A 19,757-nucleotide genomic window follows, 5' to 3' on the forward strand; every position below is an offset into this window, starting at 1 on the left:
ACTTGATCCCACCTCTGGTATGTCCGGGGTCCGTCTTTGCCCAACTATCTATTTTGTATTGCTTGTAGGAGTTTTGAGATTGATCACTGTTCGTTATCTTCATCTTTCATCAAGTATTTTGGATGAGAGCAAATTATATCTTCTGACTTAAATGTTGACACAGATACCCAACATTAATTAGATCAAATAAACTTTAAACCATTCAAACAGGTGATAACACATACTAGTGTATGCAGGCCGAAACGCCACGCATGTATTTAATCACGGGACTAGACGGCAGGTCGAACGAGGAGAGAGGCCATGTTGGATTTTCAGGTTAGACAAAATTATATATACGCATTCTGTCATTGTAGTGTCGATAATATAGATATTTCTGTGATCAATAAGATATATCAGATCACTTAGATAAAAGATTTCAAAGAATTCGGAGGGGTATATCGATGCCTTATACTTACAATTTTACTTGAAATATGAAATTAATGACCGCAGTGTATTATAACATACTGTAATTATACCTGATTAATTATTTTGATCTGTTAAAATATTTTATTAAGATCCCCCTTTTTATTGACAGTAAACTACTCGTGTGATCCCGGTGTAAGAAATGCATCCCCGGCGCAGTATTCAGCAAGTCCTACTGTGTGACCTCTGTGAGACTGTCCCCTTACAGAGTCATTGTGAAGTTTGTAATATAAATCTATGTAAGGCCTGTGTTGGGGAGCACCTCTCTGGTTCGTTTGAAAGGCACAATGTCATGCCCTATTTACAAAGAAAGTCTACTCCAAACTACCCCAAATGTCCCGAACACGCCGAAAAACCCTGCGAACTTCACTGCGAGAATTGTGACATTCATGTCTGTATTAAATGCGTCTCCTCAGGTAAACACGAAGGTCACAAGTTATCAGAATTTCCGGAAAAATTGAGCGTTAAAACACAAAGTTTACAAAAAGATTTAGAGGAACTCGAAACCAGAATTTATCCCCGATATGAAGAAATGACGTACGATGTCCAAACCGAAAGAGCCGACATAGAAACATATTACGGGAAATTAAAAACAGCTGCGGAAGAGGAAGGTGAACTCTTAGAGCGGGAGATCAACGCCATTGTCAAACAGCGGAAATCTGAAATTCAGGAGATGAAAAACAAGCACCTATTCACCCTGTATAAAAATGCAGATGAAATAACACAGATAATTACTGAACTCAGACAGATCATTTCCGACTTGAAATCAATACTAAAATCAAATGACGTCTCCTTAATCTCTAATTACAAATCCAGGAATTCCGAATTTAGAACATTACCGCCTGAAATCCGAGTTACATTACCGAGTTCTACTCCTCAGAAAATAAACACAGACCAACTCCGGGAAATGTTTGGTTGTCTGTCGCCATTATCCATTAACACAGAACATGGAGGCACAGTGAAGTTAGCAGAAGCTGTATCGTCTCCTCTAGTTAAACCACTGCTTGATGAACCGCGCCTCGCCGCCATCATAGACACTGGGTATAGCGGACTATACAGTGTTAGCTGTCTGAGTGAAGATCAAGTCTGGACATGCGGGAATAACAACACCATGAAGCTGCTCAACCTCCAGAGTAAACTACTGACATCAATACAAACCAAGTCAGGGGACACACCGCGGGACATAGCAGTGACACGGGACGGAGATCTTGTTTATACTGACTATGATTCGGTTAGACTAGTAAAGAATAAAAAGATACGGACTGTCAGCACACTACAGGACTGGGTACCCCACTATGTCTGCAGTTCCGCCTCCGATGATATCCTAGTTACCATGGTCAGTGTTTATCTCAAACAATCCAAAGTCGTGCGTTACTCCGGCTCCAAAGAGAAACAAAACATTCAGTTTGATGATCAGGGTCGTCCTCTCTATTCATCTGGCTATAGCTATAAATTCATCAGTGAGAACAGGAACCTGGATATATGTGTGGCTGACTGGTCAGCTAGAACAGTAGTGGTGGTCAATCAGTCAGGGAAACTCCGATTTAGATACACTGGTCATCCTTCTAATACCGAGCAATCATTTACTCCAGTCGGCATAACTACAGACAGCCAGAGTCACATCCTGACAGCAGACAGTGAAAATCAGTGTATCCACATCCTAGATCAGGACGGACAGTTCCTCCGTTACATTCACTGTGATTTACGCCGTCCATTCGGTTTATGTGTGGACATCAGAGACAGCCTTTTTGTGGCTGAGTGTGACACTGCTAAAGTGAGGAAAATCCTATATTTATCAGCACAGTGTTAAATATACATCTCTACAGTGTTAATTACCTATCTAAAAACAGTGTTATTTACACCAGTGTTTTGGTTAGAACTGCTTGTTAATCACATACCTGTGTACATTACATATACGTGTCTGTGATGTGTACTTAACATGCACTTGTGATTCTGAGTTTAACTGATTGAACATTGGTCTATCACTGCTGTTTTTTAATTATATCTTGCAATATATGTATTAGTATATTTAGTGGTGCAATATTAATTTTAGTACATTACTTACTTATTTGACTGTGTTACTAGTTATTTATATATGTACAATCTTTTGTGCACTAATTTGACTGTGTTATTAGTTATTAATCTCTATACAATCTATGTGGACAAATTTAACTGTGCTACTAGTTATCTATCTATATACAATCTATGTAGACTAATTTGACTGTGCTACTAGTTATCTATCTCTATACAATCTTTTGTGGACTAATTTGACTGTGTTACTAGTTATCTATATACAATTTTTTATGGACTAATTTGACAACGTTACTACTTATCTATCTCTATACAATATGTTGTGGACTACTTTGACTGTTTTACTAGTTATCTATATTCAGTCTTTTGTGGACTAATTTGACTGTGTTACTAATTATATATCTATATACAATCTTGTGTGGACTAATTTGGCTGTGTTACTGGTTATCTATATAGAATCTTTTGTAGACTAATTTGACTGTGCTACTAGTTATCTATCTCTATACAATTTTCTAATTGTCTAATTTGACTGTGTTATTTGTTATATATCTATATACAATATTCTGTGAACTAATTTCATTGTATTACTAGTTTTCTATCGATATACTGTGTTACTTGTCTCTATCAATATGTGTACAATGTTTAATGCGTATATTATAGATAAACATAATTTAGAATTCAGTCTTACAATATTACTGAGTACTTACTTAGATTTGTAGTAATGTAACAGAGAGTAACTCTAAACACCCGGTCTTTATCACAGAGCTTCAGATCCAACGTCACAGTCTTCTGTCTACCATCAATAACGTCACAGCAAGTAACCAAATCTCCACCGTCCTACAAAACAAACACAGATAAAGTGTTATCATGTTAAACTGAATTATCAAGAATTGTCTGTGGTATAAATATGCAAGGTAATTGGAAGGGGGACATTTATTGCTCAAACGAGAATCAAACCCGAGACCCCTGATTTAATAGTCCGGTGATATAAACATAAAGACCAATATCCATGATTTGACTAGACTGGGCCTGGGGGTTATAACTTTTTTGAACGCGTTTTCATACTCAAACTCTGTGCTCTAAATCGTACTCATATTCAAAAGTGAAGGTTATAAAACATTTATAAAACCATTCTCACACTCAAATGGAGTACATGCTCAAGATTTTTCGAGTATATTTTGAACTTGCTCAGACTTGACTCAAAACAAATACGGTTGAGTATGAGTACAGTGAACGTTTTATAATCTCCAGGCCAGGATGTCAATGTGAGGGGAAGGAAAAATGTATAGCTCGACCTGTAAACAAGCCCGAGTCCCCAGATTATTATTCAGGTGTTCTAGCCACTGAGCTAGTCCAGGCTGATATTCATATACATATAGCCAAAATTATAACAACAACATTTACCAGTAATTATGTAATGATATGATGTACTTGCATTTATAATAAGAACAGTTTTATTAGGTCACCTGTGCCAAAGGCTCAGGTGAAATATTTCAATCGAAGTTTTTGGTTGTCGTTGATTAAATATATCAATTAGCAAGCATCCTTAGGAAGTGCAGATTCAAGTTTGTTGACTATTTGGTCCCCGGAGGAAGGTTTGGGACACAATAGGAGATGACAGTTATATGTGAGAATTAAAGGAAAAATCGTCTTAATAACAAGAGTGCCCTGATTAATCATATTGATATGCACCTATCTGCAAGTAGTGCAAATTCAAGTCGATTCAATTAAAGGGGCTCGGGGTGTCATAAAGATCAAAAGTTTTATTTAAGAATACACAGAAAATAAAGACAAGTTATTTCCAATTGTAGCTGGTCCACATTGAATCGTCTTAAATGCAAATTTTCCCAAGTTGTGTGGTCTATATAAATTAAAACTGCAAATAGATGTAATTCTGGTATCCCAAAAAATCCAATATATCCCTCTTTTAAGGGACAGTAGGCACGGCGGAGACTACAAAAAATCCGTCAGAAGACGATACAGGCGGGTAAAAACTGTGCTGTGGTGTACAAAGACCTTCCGGAGGAAATCAGCACGGTAAGTGTTACAGGCCGCGTCACTCAAATAGGGGTGTGGCAGCAGGGTAAGTGTTACAGGCCGCGTCACTCAAATAGGGGTGTGTCAACACGGTAAGTGTTACAGGCCGCGTCACTCAAATAGGGGTGTGTCAACACGGTAAGTGTTACAGGCCGCGTCACTCAAATAGGGGTGTGTCAGCACGGTAAGTGTTACAGGCCGCATCACTTAAAGCACACTATTAAAAGGGTTATTTTAAACCCGACATTATACCGTATCGTATCGTCGAAACACCGTATGGTATATCGCAGGACAGGCATATACCGGTAGAGTTCAAAATATCGATATATTGATTCACCCCTACACTCAAAGCACAATACAGAGGTGGATCCTGAAATTTTGGACTTGAGCATGTTGTCACCTTATTTATGTTAAGATTTGAAGAAAGTCCTTTCTTATTATCTGATATGCAGTTCCAAGACTCAGAATGTGAATTCCATTGATCATTTTACTGAGAGATTTAGACTTTGAGAAAGAAGGGAAGTTGACTTAATGACATTCAATATTTAATTTACAGGTGGTTCAAAAGCCTACTCAGGAGGCAAACAGACACTGGCAGCAGTGTCCAGACAAGTGGCTACGTCCGTACAGGACATTGTCCACTGTGCCGAACTCATTAAAGGTACGTAACTCCGCTTGTCTCTGTAACCAACAAGGGGGATGTGATGTATAGTCAACAAATATAAATATACAATTATTATTACTGCAGCATCTGCCTGCTATACTTATTAATGTGCTGGGGATGGCATCTTTATACTATATAACCTGTCAATTGTATTTCCATATGCTAATGTTGAAGTATGCACTAGTAGTAGCCAATTACTTGAAAAGGGGGGGGGGGTCACTGAACTTAGATTTCATAGTACTTCAGAAAAAGGTTAGAATGGCACGATGTTTTGTGAAGACGTGTCCCATAGTATATAAGTGATAAGCTGTGATTCCTTCTGTTTTAGTGAGCCAAGTTGCGGGAGAAGAAAGTGTGTGGTAACCCCTATGTCATGTTTGCTTTGTTTTATTTGCGTGTATTCTGTCTAATGTCTTGTTTATCAGGAAATGTTTATAGGAAAGCACCATGTGGAAAGCAACCAATCAGAATGGAGCTAGGGGTTGTTCAACCAATCAGAATGGAGCTAGGGGTTGTTCAACCCAGATGATATAAATTTGTTGAAGATGTTCTTCTCTTCTAAATAGGAAAATTATTACTGGCATATTTGAGGAGAAAAAATGTATTCAGTATTTTGTCTGTGCACAAGTATGAAGAATATAATAGAAGATTCTGGGATAATTTATCTATATCATATTCATATATATATATATATATATATATATATATATATATATATATATATATATATATATGCTTATATTTGACTGGTTAATACGAAAACGGAATGTGTAGTCAAGAGAATAATCATGTTGCACTATGAGAAATCTGTCGGGAGCCACATTGTTTCTGGAGTACAACCTGTGTATGTTTTGTCCCTGTCTGCATGCCGTATTTTCTGCATTGTTCATCTTGGTCACATAAGGGGAGATTACTCTCCAATGAAAAATTTGCCTTCATAATGAAACTGATGAAACTTTGTTTTTTGATCAGCGTCCAAAGAGATTCGATGGTCCCATATTCTGTCAGGTAACCATGGCAACAGCTGAACAAGGAATGCTTTCATTGTAGGATAGGAATATATGTGCTGCACTGACATTGAAAGCAATTTATGAATGTTTTAAATAAATTTCCTGAGTAAAATTGAAGTTTGAAAAAAAGACGAAAGTGTACAACAATAGTATTAAGGTTTTTTTTTTTTTTTTTTTTTTTTTTTTTTTTTAGATCTTTTGAAAATTAACCCTCGAGTCTTTCAATGTTGTTGCAGCTGTTTTACAGCCCAGAACCCAACTTAGGTTCCAGACACGTCACATAACTAACAATCTGGTTAGAATTAATACTTGTATCTCCAAACATTGTAGTCTCTCTGACCTTGACGTTCAATCTTATTGTTTGACCTTACAGAACATATAAAGTGCAAGTTACTGAGTAGAGTTCGACGTTGTATGACTGTGTATTCCACCCCATATCAGCATGTCTATAGAGACCAGCGGAGAGGAGAACGGTTTTATGAAATATATCGATATCATATTCTGATGATATTTCTTAATCAAAGTCTATATTTATAATGATAAAGTATCCTAAATATTATTTTGCTGCTTGGAAAACTAGCCACAAAAATGTTTTGAAATCCACAGTTGTGGTCCTTTCGAGCCGAAACTGACCACATCTACACATGGTAGCCGCGAGTCGGTGACTGCATCTCCACGCGTAGATGTGAGTGACCACATCTCCATGCAGTAGTCGCGAGTCAGTGACCACATCTCCACGCGGTAGCCGTGAGTCAGTGTTGAAGCATGTGAAGTATCAGTGTTGTTATACAGCCTACAGTCTATAGATGTTGTCAGAGACAAATACAATGACTTTTGTTGTGGAGAATGAAGTGGATGAGTCAGACTTCCTGAATATACATAATTTGTTTTTACACAAGTGCAATGTTTAATGTTTGAAGTTTTAAACCCATTACTGTTAATAATATCCTGTTAGTTCGGAATTCATTTATACAGACCATCATGCATTCTGATTGTAGTACTCATGCTCATCAATCCATATTTCATCATGTAAATCTGAATGATGTATCTACCGTTCAATATCAATAATTATAATCCCACTTGCTACTCAATATTGACCCTGTTTTATATTATTTATAGGTACCGAATCCTTCTGAAAATTCTGTAGTTATTTTGATGGAATTTTGACGTTACCCTGCTATAGAATAGAACACATATCTTGTGCAGTTATATTTATTTTTGGAATTGTTATTGCAGAGTTGGAATGTTATGAAATGTTTAGTTTCCGCATGCTTTGTATGATGTATGTGAATGTAAATGTGAATAAATGCATCTCACTCATTTGAAAAAGATTTGATCTCATCGCATTGCAAACTTGAATAATTCTGATGCAGAAAAGATTCGAGAGCTGTATGAAGGTCTCACCATTTTTCCAGGAACTATTGTTAAATGAAACTTATCTGAATATATTCATATTATTTTTAAACGAAACTTATCAAAATATATTCATACTTTTATTGAACAAATGTGTAACATTTTCTTTGCAGTCAGGTCTGTCTTCAGAAATGTAACAAAATATTTGAAAATTCATGTGGAGTATCTTTGGGGAGGGCCAAAATACTTCATATTATACAGAATTTATCTTGAATTAAGGGAGGATGGGGGTGATTAGAATCATATCTACATCAGAACACATAAGGTTTACACCATTATCAATATACAAATAGTTCTGGTATGTATTTTTGAGTCGTCCTCATGTCATACATTGCTATTGCTGCATATATACTACCAGTAGTCACAGGACTATGAGCTGATTTATTACTGGCAGTACTTTCATGCCTTTGATTATTTTGCTATGTGTTACTAGACACAGATTGGGTTGACCCAGAGGACCCCACAGTGATAGCAGAGAGTGAACTTCTGACAGCTGCCAAGTCAATAGAGGCTGCTGCACAGAAACTCTCACAACTCAAACCACGCAAAAAGGCAAAGATAGGGAGCATCTCAAAACGTAACTCACCACTCAAACCAACTAAAAAGCCAAGGTAGAGAACATCTCGAAATGTAACTCACAACTCAAACCACCTAAAAAGCCAAGATAGGGAACATCTCAAAATGTAACTCACAACTCAAACCATGCAAAAAAGCCAAGGTAGGGAACATCTCAAAATGTAACTCACAACTCAAACCACCTAAAAAGCCAAGGTAGGGAACATCTCGAAATGTAACTCACAACTCAAACCATGCAAAAGGGCCAAAATTTAACTCACAACACAAACCAAGCAAAAAGGCCAAGGTAGGGAGCATCTCAAAATCTAATTTGCAACTCAAACCATGCAAAAAGGCCAAGGTAGGAAGCATCTCAAAATGTAACTCACAACTGAAAAAAGGACAAGGTAGGGAGCATCTTGAAAACTCCAAAATGAGTAGGGAAGGTCTCAAAGTGTTGCAAGTCAGAACCATGCCATGTGTCTCAGTTCTCTTGTTCTGCCTGCGAGAAAAGGCAAGAATATGATTAAAGGACAGTTAGATTTTGACGCCAGAAATTTAAAAATAAAATGTCGAGCGCATGTCGAAAGTGATGTCTATAATTTTAGAACTTTTTGGGATAACCTTGCTAAAAACAAACATCTAGACATTTGACTCGCAGACCGTTATTAACAGAGCTTTGTTAGGGATGTGGTGATTGAAAGTGTTTACTAAGCATGTATTAGATTTTCCTTCTTGAAAACAATCAGTCATTGTAGGTGACTTAGGAGATTGACCGACAGCGATTGTGGGGACTTCTGATGAGTGGTGTTGGGCTGATGTATTTTAGTGTAGGGACAACTAGTCCTGATCACAACAGAAATGTTCACGTCTGATGAATAATCAGATGTCTCAAGTGTGGATAACTTCCCTTAAAAATGGCTTTTGATTGGATAAGGCATGGGTGTATTCTGTTAATTAGTAGAGAATTGATGCAGGCCTAAAATGTTGGATTTCTTTAAGTAAACACAAGGCATTTAATGAGGCTAGCTGTAGAGTTTAGATGTTAGAGTATTTATAGACTTAGTGAGGATAATTGGAGAGATATGCAGCAGTGGATGAATTTAGGAGATGGAGTAATGGACCCAGTGGATGAATTTGGGAGATGGAGTAATGGACCCAGTGGATGAATTTGGGAGATGGAGTAATTGACCTGGTGGATGAATTTGGGAGATGGAGTGACTTGGTGAGCTCTGGTGAGATATGTTTGATATATTTGGTGAGTGATTTAAATTCCCACCAAATATCAGACATGTCAACATCATAGCTTACACACCTGCAGACGGGAAAGAGTTGTTCGGAATAGTGTTTGCAAAAGCAGCTGGGGATTTTTTTCCAGGAGGTAGTAACTGGATGGAGATATTCTACCAACATTTGAGAAGGACAGTTTTATTGCCGAGTTTAAGAAGGTTGGCATTGATCGATTGTGAAATATGACTGTAGTAAAGGGATTGTGTCAATACTTTAACTCATCAAACTACAGTTAGCAATGGAGTACCTATAGTGGACAGTATTGTTGACTGAAGGCAGTGTTCACTGAGGGTTGTGTTGACTGAAGATTATGTTGACGAATGATGGTGTTGACTGAAACTGTTGACTGGAGTTTGATTTGCTGATTATTGATTATTGATGAAGAGTGAATGGAGGTCCATGACGTTTAGATTGGTGGTTAAAAAAATGAAATCACTGGGGGGGGGGTATTGATTCTTTTTGAGTATTATGGGTTATTTTGGGGCAATCAGAATTGTACTTTAAATCAATATAGGTACTTTAAATCAATAAAGGTAGATTGTTACAACTTAGAACTATGTACACGAGATGAATCTAGGTTCTAGCTTTCACCGAATTTTTAAAACGTGCTTTATGCTGATCATATTGATGAACTTCTCTTATCACAGGAAGCTGATATGAGCTTGAACTTTGATGAACAAATTTTGGAAGCTGCCAAGTCCATTGCCTCAGCCACTGCTGCTTTAGTGAGATCTGCGCAACGAGAACTGGTGGCTCAAGGAAAGGTAACTCTTCAGGAACTTGATATTGAACTGTACTGTAGGTAGTCATAATGACACATGTCTTGGTTAACTTCAGGAACTTCATATTGAACTGTACTGTAGGTATCACACATGTCCGGGTTAACTTCAGGAACTTCATATTGAACTGTACTGTAGGTAGTCATAATGACACATGTGCGGGTTAACTTCTGTAACTTTATATTGAACTGTACTGTAGGTAGTCATAATGACACATGTCCAGGTTAACTTCTGTAACTTTATATTGAACTGTACTGTAGGTAGTCATAATGACATATGTCCGGGTTAACTTCAGGAACTTTATATTGATCTGTGCTGTAGGTAGTCATAATGACACATGTCCGGGTTAACTTATGTGACTAACAGTTGTGTGAAATTTGGGGGGAGGGGGTGTTTCTGAATGGTAGACTCTTGGTCTATAAGTCTAGATGTGTTTAAAAACTTTTCTGTACACGATACTGAGAGAGAGAGAGAAAAAAAAACAAGGCATGTGGACTCCTAACAGAAATTGATCATCATTTAGGCATGTCATTGCTTTGAAGAAGAAAAAATACAACTCTTTGAGAGCTGTAGCCGTCAAAAGCTATCCTCTGCTTAGATGTACTCTTTTAACAAAATGCAAGTAGATTTCTCAGAGATAGAGTGCATGGTAAATCTATGACTTAATACAGTGACTGACAATCAGCGCTCATTATAGAAGTTCTCTGTGCTGTTGCATGTTTTAATGTTTCTGTAACTGTCATTGATGTCTGTGACGAGACAGTCTTATAGATGGTAGGTGTGTCCATCGTTTTGTCCAGATAAAAACAAACCCTATCTGTTTCTAATGATGAACCTTTGTGCTAATGTTTCTGTGTATTGAACATGTGCATGCTCTTCTAACTTTTCAGGTTCGCACGCGCAAAGATGTAAATCTCGTTGTCTTAGCAACCAATGCGCTTCGCTTTGACATGTTATTATATGGCTATTTCACCTTGTGTATTTTTAACCTCTTAATCTAATAGCCACATTTGTTTTGTTTTCTTTCAACAACTGAGCTGAGTACAAAACTTTGGATTTCAGCTGTAAATGTTTTCAAAAATTTAATTACCTGATTCTCTATGAAAGAAAAAACAAATCTTGTATTATTTTATCATCAAAGGTTAAGCAAATTCATTCAAATGGAGATTTAAGAGGTAGACAGATATCAACATTGAGGTGTCGGTTTTATTTTTGCAGTGTACTGGTATATATATATAGTATGATCACTGTCTGTATCAATGTATTGTATCTCAATATATAAACTGTAAGGCCTCAATAGACAGTCGATTTTATCCAGACAGGATATTTTAGGAGTAGATTTTATCCAGATAGGATGTTATAAGAGTCGATTTTATCCAGATAGCATATTAAAGGAGTCTATTTTATCCAGATAGGATGTTATAGGAGTAGATTTTATCCAGAAAGGATATTTTAGGAGTAGATTTTATCCAGATAGGATATTTTAGGAGTAAGTTTTATCCAGAAAGAATATTTTAGGAGTAGATTTTATCCAGATAGGATATTTTAGGAGTAGGTTTTATCCAGACATGATATTAGAGAACAGAGTTGGAAGTAATACCACAATCTATGGAAGAATTTGCTGCCAGATTTGTGCCAGTCTCTGAATTCTTGAGTTATCTTTTTGATAGCACATTCATGTTTTAGTTAACCCTCCCCTATTTTTATTGCACACCTGGCCTTGAGGTTGTAAAAGTTTTACCATACTCTTACTTAAACTCCATGTTTGTGTTTTAAGTATAGAACTCTTGAGTAAGCTTCGAAACAAACTCAAAAATGTTGAGCATATTACTTCATTTGAATAATCCTGTGGGGATCTGGGTTAGAATAGGTCCTCAGTACGCCTTGCTTGTCGTAAGAGGCGACTAAATGGGTCTGTACTTCAGATGAGACTGCAAAAACTGAGGTCCCGTGTCACAGCATGTGTGGAATGATAAAGATCCCTCCCTGCTCAGTCACCATAAGCGCCGAGCATAGGCCTAAATTTTACAGCCCTTCACCGGCAGTGGTGACATCTCCATATGAGTGAAAGATTCTCGAGAGGGACGTTGAATAATATTTAATCAATCGTTTGAATGATTTGATAAGTTATATGTCCTTCCCTTTTGAGTATGAGCATGATTTAGACCACGCAGGTTGAGTATGAAAACATGCTAAAAACTGTTATAACCTCCTGGCCTGATCAGTTGTTTGTTACACATATCATCTCTTGGAAGCCGTCAGAATTGTGACTGCTTTAGACTGGGGAGTCAAGGCTGACAAACCTGATGTGAATATCTCAAAAATCTTAAAATAAGGTTTGAGTTTTCTTTTATTTGAGCATTCAAAATTGATGTAAAATCTCAGACTTTAGTTTCAACAGAAATCTTGGCTTCTCAACACAATGCTAATATTTCTACTTAAATATAACACAAGAGTTCAAATTTTGATTGAGTTCAATGATAGTCTTTGGATCTAACCAGAAAGATTGCTGACAAAAACGTAATGGAAAAAAAATAAAGAAAATCCTCAGTAGTGACACCGTGGTCCTAATAAAGATGACAAGAGTCTTTTTTCAGGAATGAATCACAGTGAGGGTGTGGCCCCACCTTGTTTTGCTGTTAATCTTGTGTCCCCTATCTTGTTTTGCTGTTCATCTCAAACATGTTTTGTTTCTGTGTGACTTTGTTGTGCTCTAAGTTTGTTAAAATGCAGAGAAATTGATGCGTGGAACCTCCAAGATATGGTAGAACTGTTGGGCAATGGGAAATTTCTCTAAATTTATTTGTAGATAATCATTCCCTTGCTTATCGGTGGAAAGCCTCTGTAGATAATTTGTAGATAATTTTTCTCTTGATTGTTAATGGAAATCCTTATTGACAATTTGTAGATAATATTTCTCTTGATTGTCAATGGAAATTCATCTTGACAATTTGTAGATAATTTTTCTCTTGATTGTTAATGGAAAATCTCTCTTGACAATTTGTAGACCTGATAATGATTCTTCTTTGTTGTCATTGGAAACCTCTAAATAATTGGTAGATAATTTTTACTTTGCTTATCATCGGAAAGCCCTTTAGATAATTTTTACTTTGCTTATCAGTGTAAAGCCCCTGTAGATAATTGGTAGATAATTTTTACTTTGCTTATCAGTGGAAAGCCCCTGTGAATAATTGGTAGATAATTGTTATTCCCTTAAATAATTGGTAGATAATTTTTTTTACAGTAAATGGACCACTCTCTTCTGGATAATATTTTCTTTTTATTGTCATTGGAAAGCCCCTGTAGATAATTGTAAATAGGTCAATGGCTCTAGACTTTATTATTCACCTTGACTACAGATACTTGTAAACAGATCAATGGCTCTAGACTTTATTATTCACATTGACTACAGATACTTGTAAACAGATAAATGCCTTTAGACTTTATTATTCACATTGACTACAGATACTTGTAAACAGATAAATGCCTCTAGACTTCATTATTCACATTGACTACAGATACTTGTAAACAGATAAATGCCTCTAGACTTTAGTACATATCCACGTGCAATTAAAAGCTTGTAATCACCAGTTATATTCACATTTATAGCTTTATTACAAAATGTTACACGACCAATATTATATTGTAATGTTCATATTTTTCTTTTTCTGACAAATAAAAGTGAAAAGAAAATATCACCGTGAAAAGTTTGTTATTTGATTGCTAATGTATAAGTTTTCTGTGAAATGGTTAATGTCGCTGAAGAGATCTAATGTAAGAGTTTTCTGTGAAATGGTTAACGTCGCTGAAGAGATCTAATCTAAAGAGTTCTCTGTGAAATGGTTAATGTCGCTGAAGAGATTGTTTATATTGCCCTCCTATTGACAGATTCAGAGAGAACAGGAAGAGGTAAAACGGGTCTAAGATCCCGATCTGTATTACATCTATGAAGTTTGTCGTATAGCGTAATAAGTTGTACAGTTATTGTACGAACACACTTTTAGCAAAATTAGTATCTTTCTGTGAGATTTAGATGTACGGTGTATCATGTGATTTCATTAATCATTTCCTTCCGGTGACGGGTGTATGGTGTATATACATGTACTTACGTACTCTCATGAATATTGGAAAACGTGTATGCAACGTGCCCTTAATGTAGACAATTACACACACTATCAACACCTCTAAGATCTAAGTAATTATTTATAAAGTATTTATTTATTAAGTATTTATCTATAAAATATTTATTTGTAAAGTATTTATTTCAAAACTACAATATGCAACCAAACTATTAACACACGACATACCTAGAACAGCTATTGATGAGACGTATATAGTATAATATAGAATAAATGAGATCTTATACTTTTACGGAAGTTTCATCAAATTATGACAAAAAACATCCAGTGGTTGGATAGAGAAGATTATTGTTAATCCATTTGAAATAATTGTGTAGAAAAGCTGATTGTTAATCCATTTGAAATCATTGTGTAGAAAAGCTGATTGTTAATGTATGTGAACTCATTGTGTAGAAAAACTATTTGTTAATCCATGTGAAATCATTGTGTAGAAAAGCTGATTGTTAATCCATGTGAAATCTGTGATGAGAGAAATATGCTGACTCTACATTTTTCTGTAAACACAGATTGGTGCCACGTACCACAAATCCCAGATTCTGGACGACGATGGACAGTGGCCAGAAGGACTCATATCAGCGGTAAGTCTCACCCGAGATACACAAGTCTCATCTCAGTACGTCAACGAGACGCACAAGTCTAATCTCAGTATGTCAATGAGATCCACAAGTCTCATCTCATTATGCAAGACTAGTGAATTTCTGATCTCAGTATATGAGACTAGTGAATTTCGAATCTCAGTAAACGAGACTAGTAAATGTCTGTTCTCAGTATGCGAGACTAGTGAATGTCTGATCTCAGTATATGAGACTAGTGAATGTCTGATCTCAGTATGATAGACTAGTGAATGTATGATCTCAGTATGATAGACTAGTGAATGTCTGATCTCAGTATGATAGACTAGTGAATGTCTGATCTCAGTATGATAGACTAGTAAATGTTTGATCTCAGTATGATAGACTAGTGAATTTCTGATCTCAGTATGATAGACAAGTGAATGTCTGATCTCAGTATGATAGACTAGTGAATGTCTGATTTCAGTATGATAGACTAGTAAATGTTTGATCTCAGTATGTGACACTATCGAATGTTTGACCTCAGTATACAAGACTAGTAAATGTTTGATCTCAGTATGCGAGACTAGTGAATGTCTGATCTCAGTACATTAGGCTAGTGAATGTTTCCATTATTTACACCATACACAACTCGTAAACGATGAGCAGAACCACAACAGTCTATCTCAGTCATTAGTTACATGACAGCTCATCATATTCATTGTTTAGTTAACACAACAGTATTGCTTTACATGAAAATCTTGTAGTCGTGTGTTTAGTGTAAATACACCCTAGGTTTCCACGTTTCCAGCAGATTATTTGTCAATTTGAGGGAGTTGAGCACACTTCCACTTCTAATGAACTAAAATTTCACTGACAGGCCAAAATGGTGACAGCAGCGACACACAGCTTATGCGAGTCAGCCAATGCCATGGTTCAGGGTCACGCCACGGAGGAGCGGCTGATTGCCTCAGCGAAAGAGGTTGCGGGGTCAACAGCCCATCTGTTAGTGGCCTGTAGGGTCAAGGCTGACCCGGACTCGGTTGCCATGAAGCGACTTCAGGTAAGTAGGAGTCCATTACGGATATCCTGTCTACATGCTTACATACTACATATTGTTTACAGTTACTTATAGAATAAAAACAGAATTATTTTTATGGGGAAACTCTTGATTTCCTTTTCTCCACTATTTCGTTCAGTCTTTGTTGTCAGACAGTATTCAGTGTTGATGCATTGTATTAAGTAAATTATCTGGATTTTCGTTTTTGTCTCCCAATGTTTCCTTTGTGATAGACATATCGTTCAGTGTTACCTGTCAATGATTGGAACCAAACAGCATCACCATGACAGGCTCAAAGAGATTTTTTAACTAATTAGAAAACGGAAACTGTGTAAGCTTTTGGACTCGTTAAAAATACAGACACGGTATTAAAAATAAAATCCCTTCATGCCACAGTCTAGAGAGGCTCCAAGTCAACTTGTGATACAGTTTGATTAAATTCAGAGTTATTTCCCTTGGCAAATATTGGACACTGACTGAATGGTCGTTATTAATTTTAACCTCATTTTTCTGTGTACTTCCTCTGTAGGCTGCTGGGAACGCCGTCAAGCGAGCGACAGAGGTCCTGGTGAAGGCCGCAAAGCAGGACAAACAGCGAGATGAAGATGATGTAGACGTGGCAGTGGATTCCCGTGAAGTGGGCGGCATTAAACAGGTCAGCCTGACCTATATCTGGTCTTCTCATTCTATTGATTGTCTCACTTCAGTATTCAAGATTATGATTGTATATACATGTAGTTTGTATTTATATTTTTAAGCTAGCTCAACTGAAAACAGGCTTGTTGTGAGGATAAATTTTGTATTAGGGAGTTCAGACATTGAATGTAAATGTTTCGTGGCTTGACATAATCTATGGTTAACCGGAAAGTTGCAATAATTTTCATTCAATTTATCATTCATTGTGGCCAAAAAAGATTGTAATCTGTTTTCATTTGAGTGGCTACATATTGATTATGTACTCAACTCTGTAATTCTCAATAGAAAAATCAACTCAACTCTGTAATTCCTAATAGAAAAATCAACTCTACTCTGTAATTCTCAATAGAAAAATCAACTCTGTAATTCCCAATAGAAAAATGAACTCAACTCTGTAATTCCCAATAGAAAAATCAACTCATTTCTGTAATTCTCAATAGAAAAATCAACTCAACTCTGTAATTCCTAATAGAAAACTCAACTCTGTAATTCCCAATAGAAAAATCAACTCAACTCTGTAATTTCCAATAGAAAAATCAACTCAACTCTGTAATTCCTAATAGAAAACTCAACTCTGTAATTCCCAATAGAAAAATCAACTCAACTCTGTAATTCCCAAGAGAGAAATCAACTCAACTTTATAATTCCCAATAACAAAATCAACACAACTCTATATTTTCACGAGGGCCATGTTGGATTACACGCTACACCTTAGTCTGTTTATATGCTTTGTCCTCATCATCTAGATTTTTCTTGCATAACCTTTTTCACTCCTTATGAATTTGACAGGAATTACAAATCCAAGAGATGTTACGGAAAGAGAGATAGTGGATCGAAGCCCGAGAGAAGCTGGCTAAGTTCCGGAAGCAGCGGTATAAAGACAACCCCCAGGACAACGACTCTTCTTCACCATTCTAACTCTTCAGCTTCAAGTGTATACGCATATTGCCTGTCAAATGTATTGTGATTTCATAATGGCTTCCATGTCTAATGTTCGGGTCAAAACAAGACCATGAAGACAAACGTTCCAGTGAATGGGATCTGGGGTGTGTTTTGGATCAGGAAAGCGTTTTAGCAGATTGGTTTTTTGTTAAGAGAGATAAGAGGTGTGCTTGACTGCATACCATGGTTGAATGGAAATAGTAAACAGGGATCAGATACAAAGATGACATCTCCTAGTATTTATAGACATGTTATTTATAGACATGATGTAACATGTGGGAGGAGTGATACCAGCATTGTAGAACATTCTATTTTAAGAAATTGTTAAACAAGAAATATTAAGAGAACACCTTCTACTCAGAATAGATAGAATACATGAGGCCTGTCTTAATGGTACATCTTTATCAAATGGAATTGTCATAGCATAGTGTGTATATTGTAACACAAAATTTGTGATATATGTGTGTTTAAAATAATAGAATTATTATGCAATATTAATATATGAATTTTTAATACCACTTTCACTTGAAAACCATATTTTTGTGGATTCGCTATACAACTCTGTAATGAAATAAATAATGTTGCTGACACTGCATGTGATGTGAGACGTATGTACAAATAATAACATTATGTATCAATACCTATATACTAACATCATGGAGTAATCCTCCCTCATTTTTTGGAATGAGTGTGAACCATAATTTTTTTGTTTGCTGTTGCTATAGAAACACTAGGCCTGGGTGTTTATTTTGTTAGCTGTTGCTATAGAAACACTAGGCCTGGGTGTTTATTTTGCTAGTTTTACTTTGTGTTAACAATAGACATTTATGGATGACATTTTTATTTTATGGCTTTATGACGAGTAATACCAAGTATTTATTTCACAAGCTAGTCTTCTCCTGTATACTAACCAGTGCCGGACAGACATACATTTATATCACCTACTCATAGGTCTGCTAGACTCTTATGTTAACCTCTCATTCTACACTACCTATCGTACAGTTTTATACATGAACTGTATATCCCATGATGCATCATTAGCCGAGTTTATTCTGAGACGTGCATCACTGAAGAGACATTATTTGTCGAAATGTGCATCTGGTGCATCAAAATTGGTACCGTATAAGTTTTACGTGATGTAACTACCGCATGTTCAATACATGATATCTGTAGAGGAATTTTCTCATTAGTTACATACAGGTTAAAGATACAGTTGGATTTCAATATCTCGAACACCGATATCTCGAATATGGACACGTTAAAGTGATTTAGAAGTCCCAAACACTTATGTTTTAAGTATTTATCTCTCAATATCTTGAATCCTCGGATATCTTGATGAATTTAGTTCGTGTTCCATCGACTTTGAGATGACGAGGTTTAACTGTACTTGTATCATACAACCAAAAGGGGACCCAGGCTTTGAATGTTTCCAATTTTGTATAGCAGTGAGGACTTGAATTGACAGTATATCATGAAATGCGACTGAGGGGGGGTCAAAAGGTCAATAGCTTGGGTGTCTGATATATTGACTGGTATATCGTTATACGTTATATATTGACTGGTATCTCATTATACGTAATATATTGATCGGTATATCGTTGTACGTGATATATTGACTGGTATATCGTTATACGTGATATATTGACTGGTATATCGTTATACGTGATATTTTGACTGGTATATCGTTATACGTGATATATTGACTGGTATCTCGTTGATATAGACTCCTTATGTTGTAGCCACTGAACCGTAAAGAACCTAGCATGAACTTTCTGTGTGTATGTCTGTAAAATTCTGCTTCATACTTGTAAACTAGATGTGACGAAAACACATGAACTGCATATCAAAGATTTTAATCTGGACGCTTAACTTTGTATTGAAGTGTTACAAAAGATGACAATAAATTTATGCATTATTAACCAGTGCTGTCATTCTTATCCTCCCTGAATAATTTCAGGGGGGGGGGGGGCATTTAGTTGCTGTCGTGTCTGTGCTTATAAGTCCTTCTGTCCGAACTCGTATCCCCCAAACATTTCATTAGACATTTAATTGACCACAGACGCTCCATGAGACGAGTAGTTTTGGACCCAAGTCTCTCAAGGACATTTTGGAAAGGTCAAGGCCACTT

At 36.4% G+C, this 19,757-nt stretch overlaps 2 protein-coding genes across 2 annotated transcripts; both read left to right on the forward strand.

Annotated features, from left to right (window-relative positions):
• Window positions 1-277: 277 nt before the first annotated feature.
• Window positions 278-3,255, forward strand: LOC125661144 (uncharacterized). The gene is made up of 2 exons (XM_048893023.2): window positions 278-315; window positions 575-3,255. Exon 2 carries the CDS (start codon window positions 605-607, stop codon window positions 2,270-2,272), a length of 1,668 nt encoding a protein of 555 aa, XP_048748980.2. The 5' UTR covers window positions 278-315; window positions 575-604; the 3' UTR covers window positions 2,273-3,255.
• Window positions 3,256-3,400: 145 nt separating this feature from the next.
• On the forward strand, window positions 3,401-18,501 carry LOC125660713 (talin-2-like). The gene is made up of 8 exons (XM_056146843.1): window positions 3,401-3,407; window positions 3,750-3,899; window positions 5,087-5,191; window positions 8,051-8,173; window positions 10,108-10,226; window positions 15,812-15,994; window positions 16,521-16,646; window positions 17,516-18,501. The coding sequence occupies exons 1-8, from the start codon at window positions 3,401-3,403 to the stop codon at window positions 17,603-17,605; spliced, it is 903 nt and encodes a 300-aa protein (XP_056002818.1). The 3' UTR covers window positions 17,606-18,501.
• Window positions 18,502-19,757: the final 1,256 nt, after the last annotated feature.

The sequence above is a fragment of the Ostrea edulis genome, chromosome 8 (genome assembly GCF_947568905.1).
Source record: "Ostrea edulis chromosome 8, xbOstEdul1.1, whole genome shotgun sequence".
NCBI classification, from domain to species: Eukaryota; Metazoa; Mollusca; class Bivalvia; order Ostreida; family Ostreidae; genus Ostrea; species Ostrea edulis.

What these genes read in the sequence shown, in the direction of transcription:
- LOC125660713 (XM_056146843.1), top strand. An exon ending in CTGTGCCGAACTCATTAAAG is followed by an intron (nt 5,192 to 8,050) that starts GTACGTAACTCC and finishes ATGTGTTACTAG; the next exon opens with ACACAGATTGGGTTGACCCA. An exon ending in CAAACCACGCAAAAAGGCAA is followed by an intron (nt 8,174 to 10,107) that starts AGATAGGGAGCA and finishes TTCTCTTATCAC; the next exon opens with AGGAAGCTGATATGAGCTTG.
- LOC125661144 (XM_048893023.2), top strand. Translation starts at nt 605, where the DNA reads ATGCATCCCCGGCGCAGTATTCAGCAAGTCCTACTGTGTGACCTCTGT.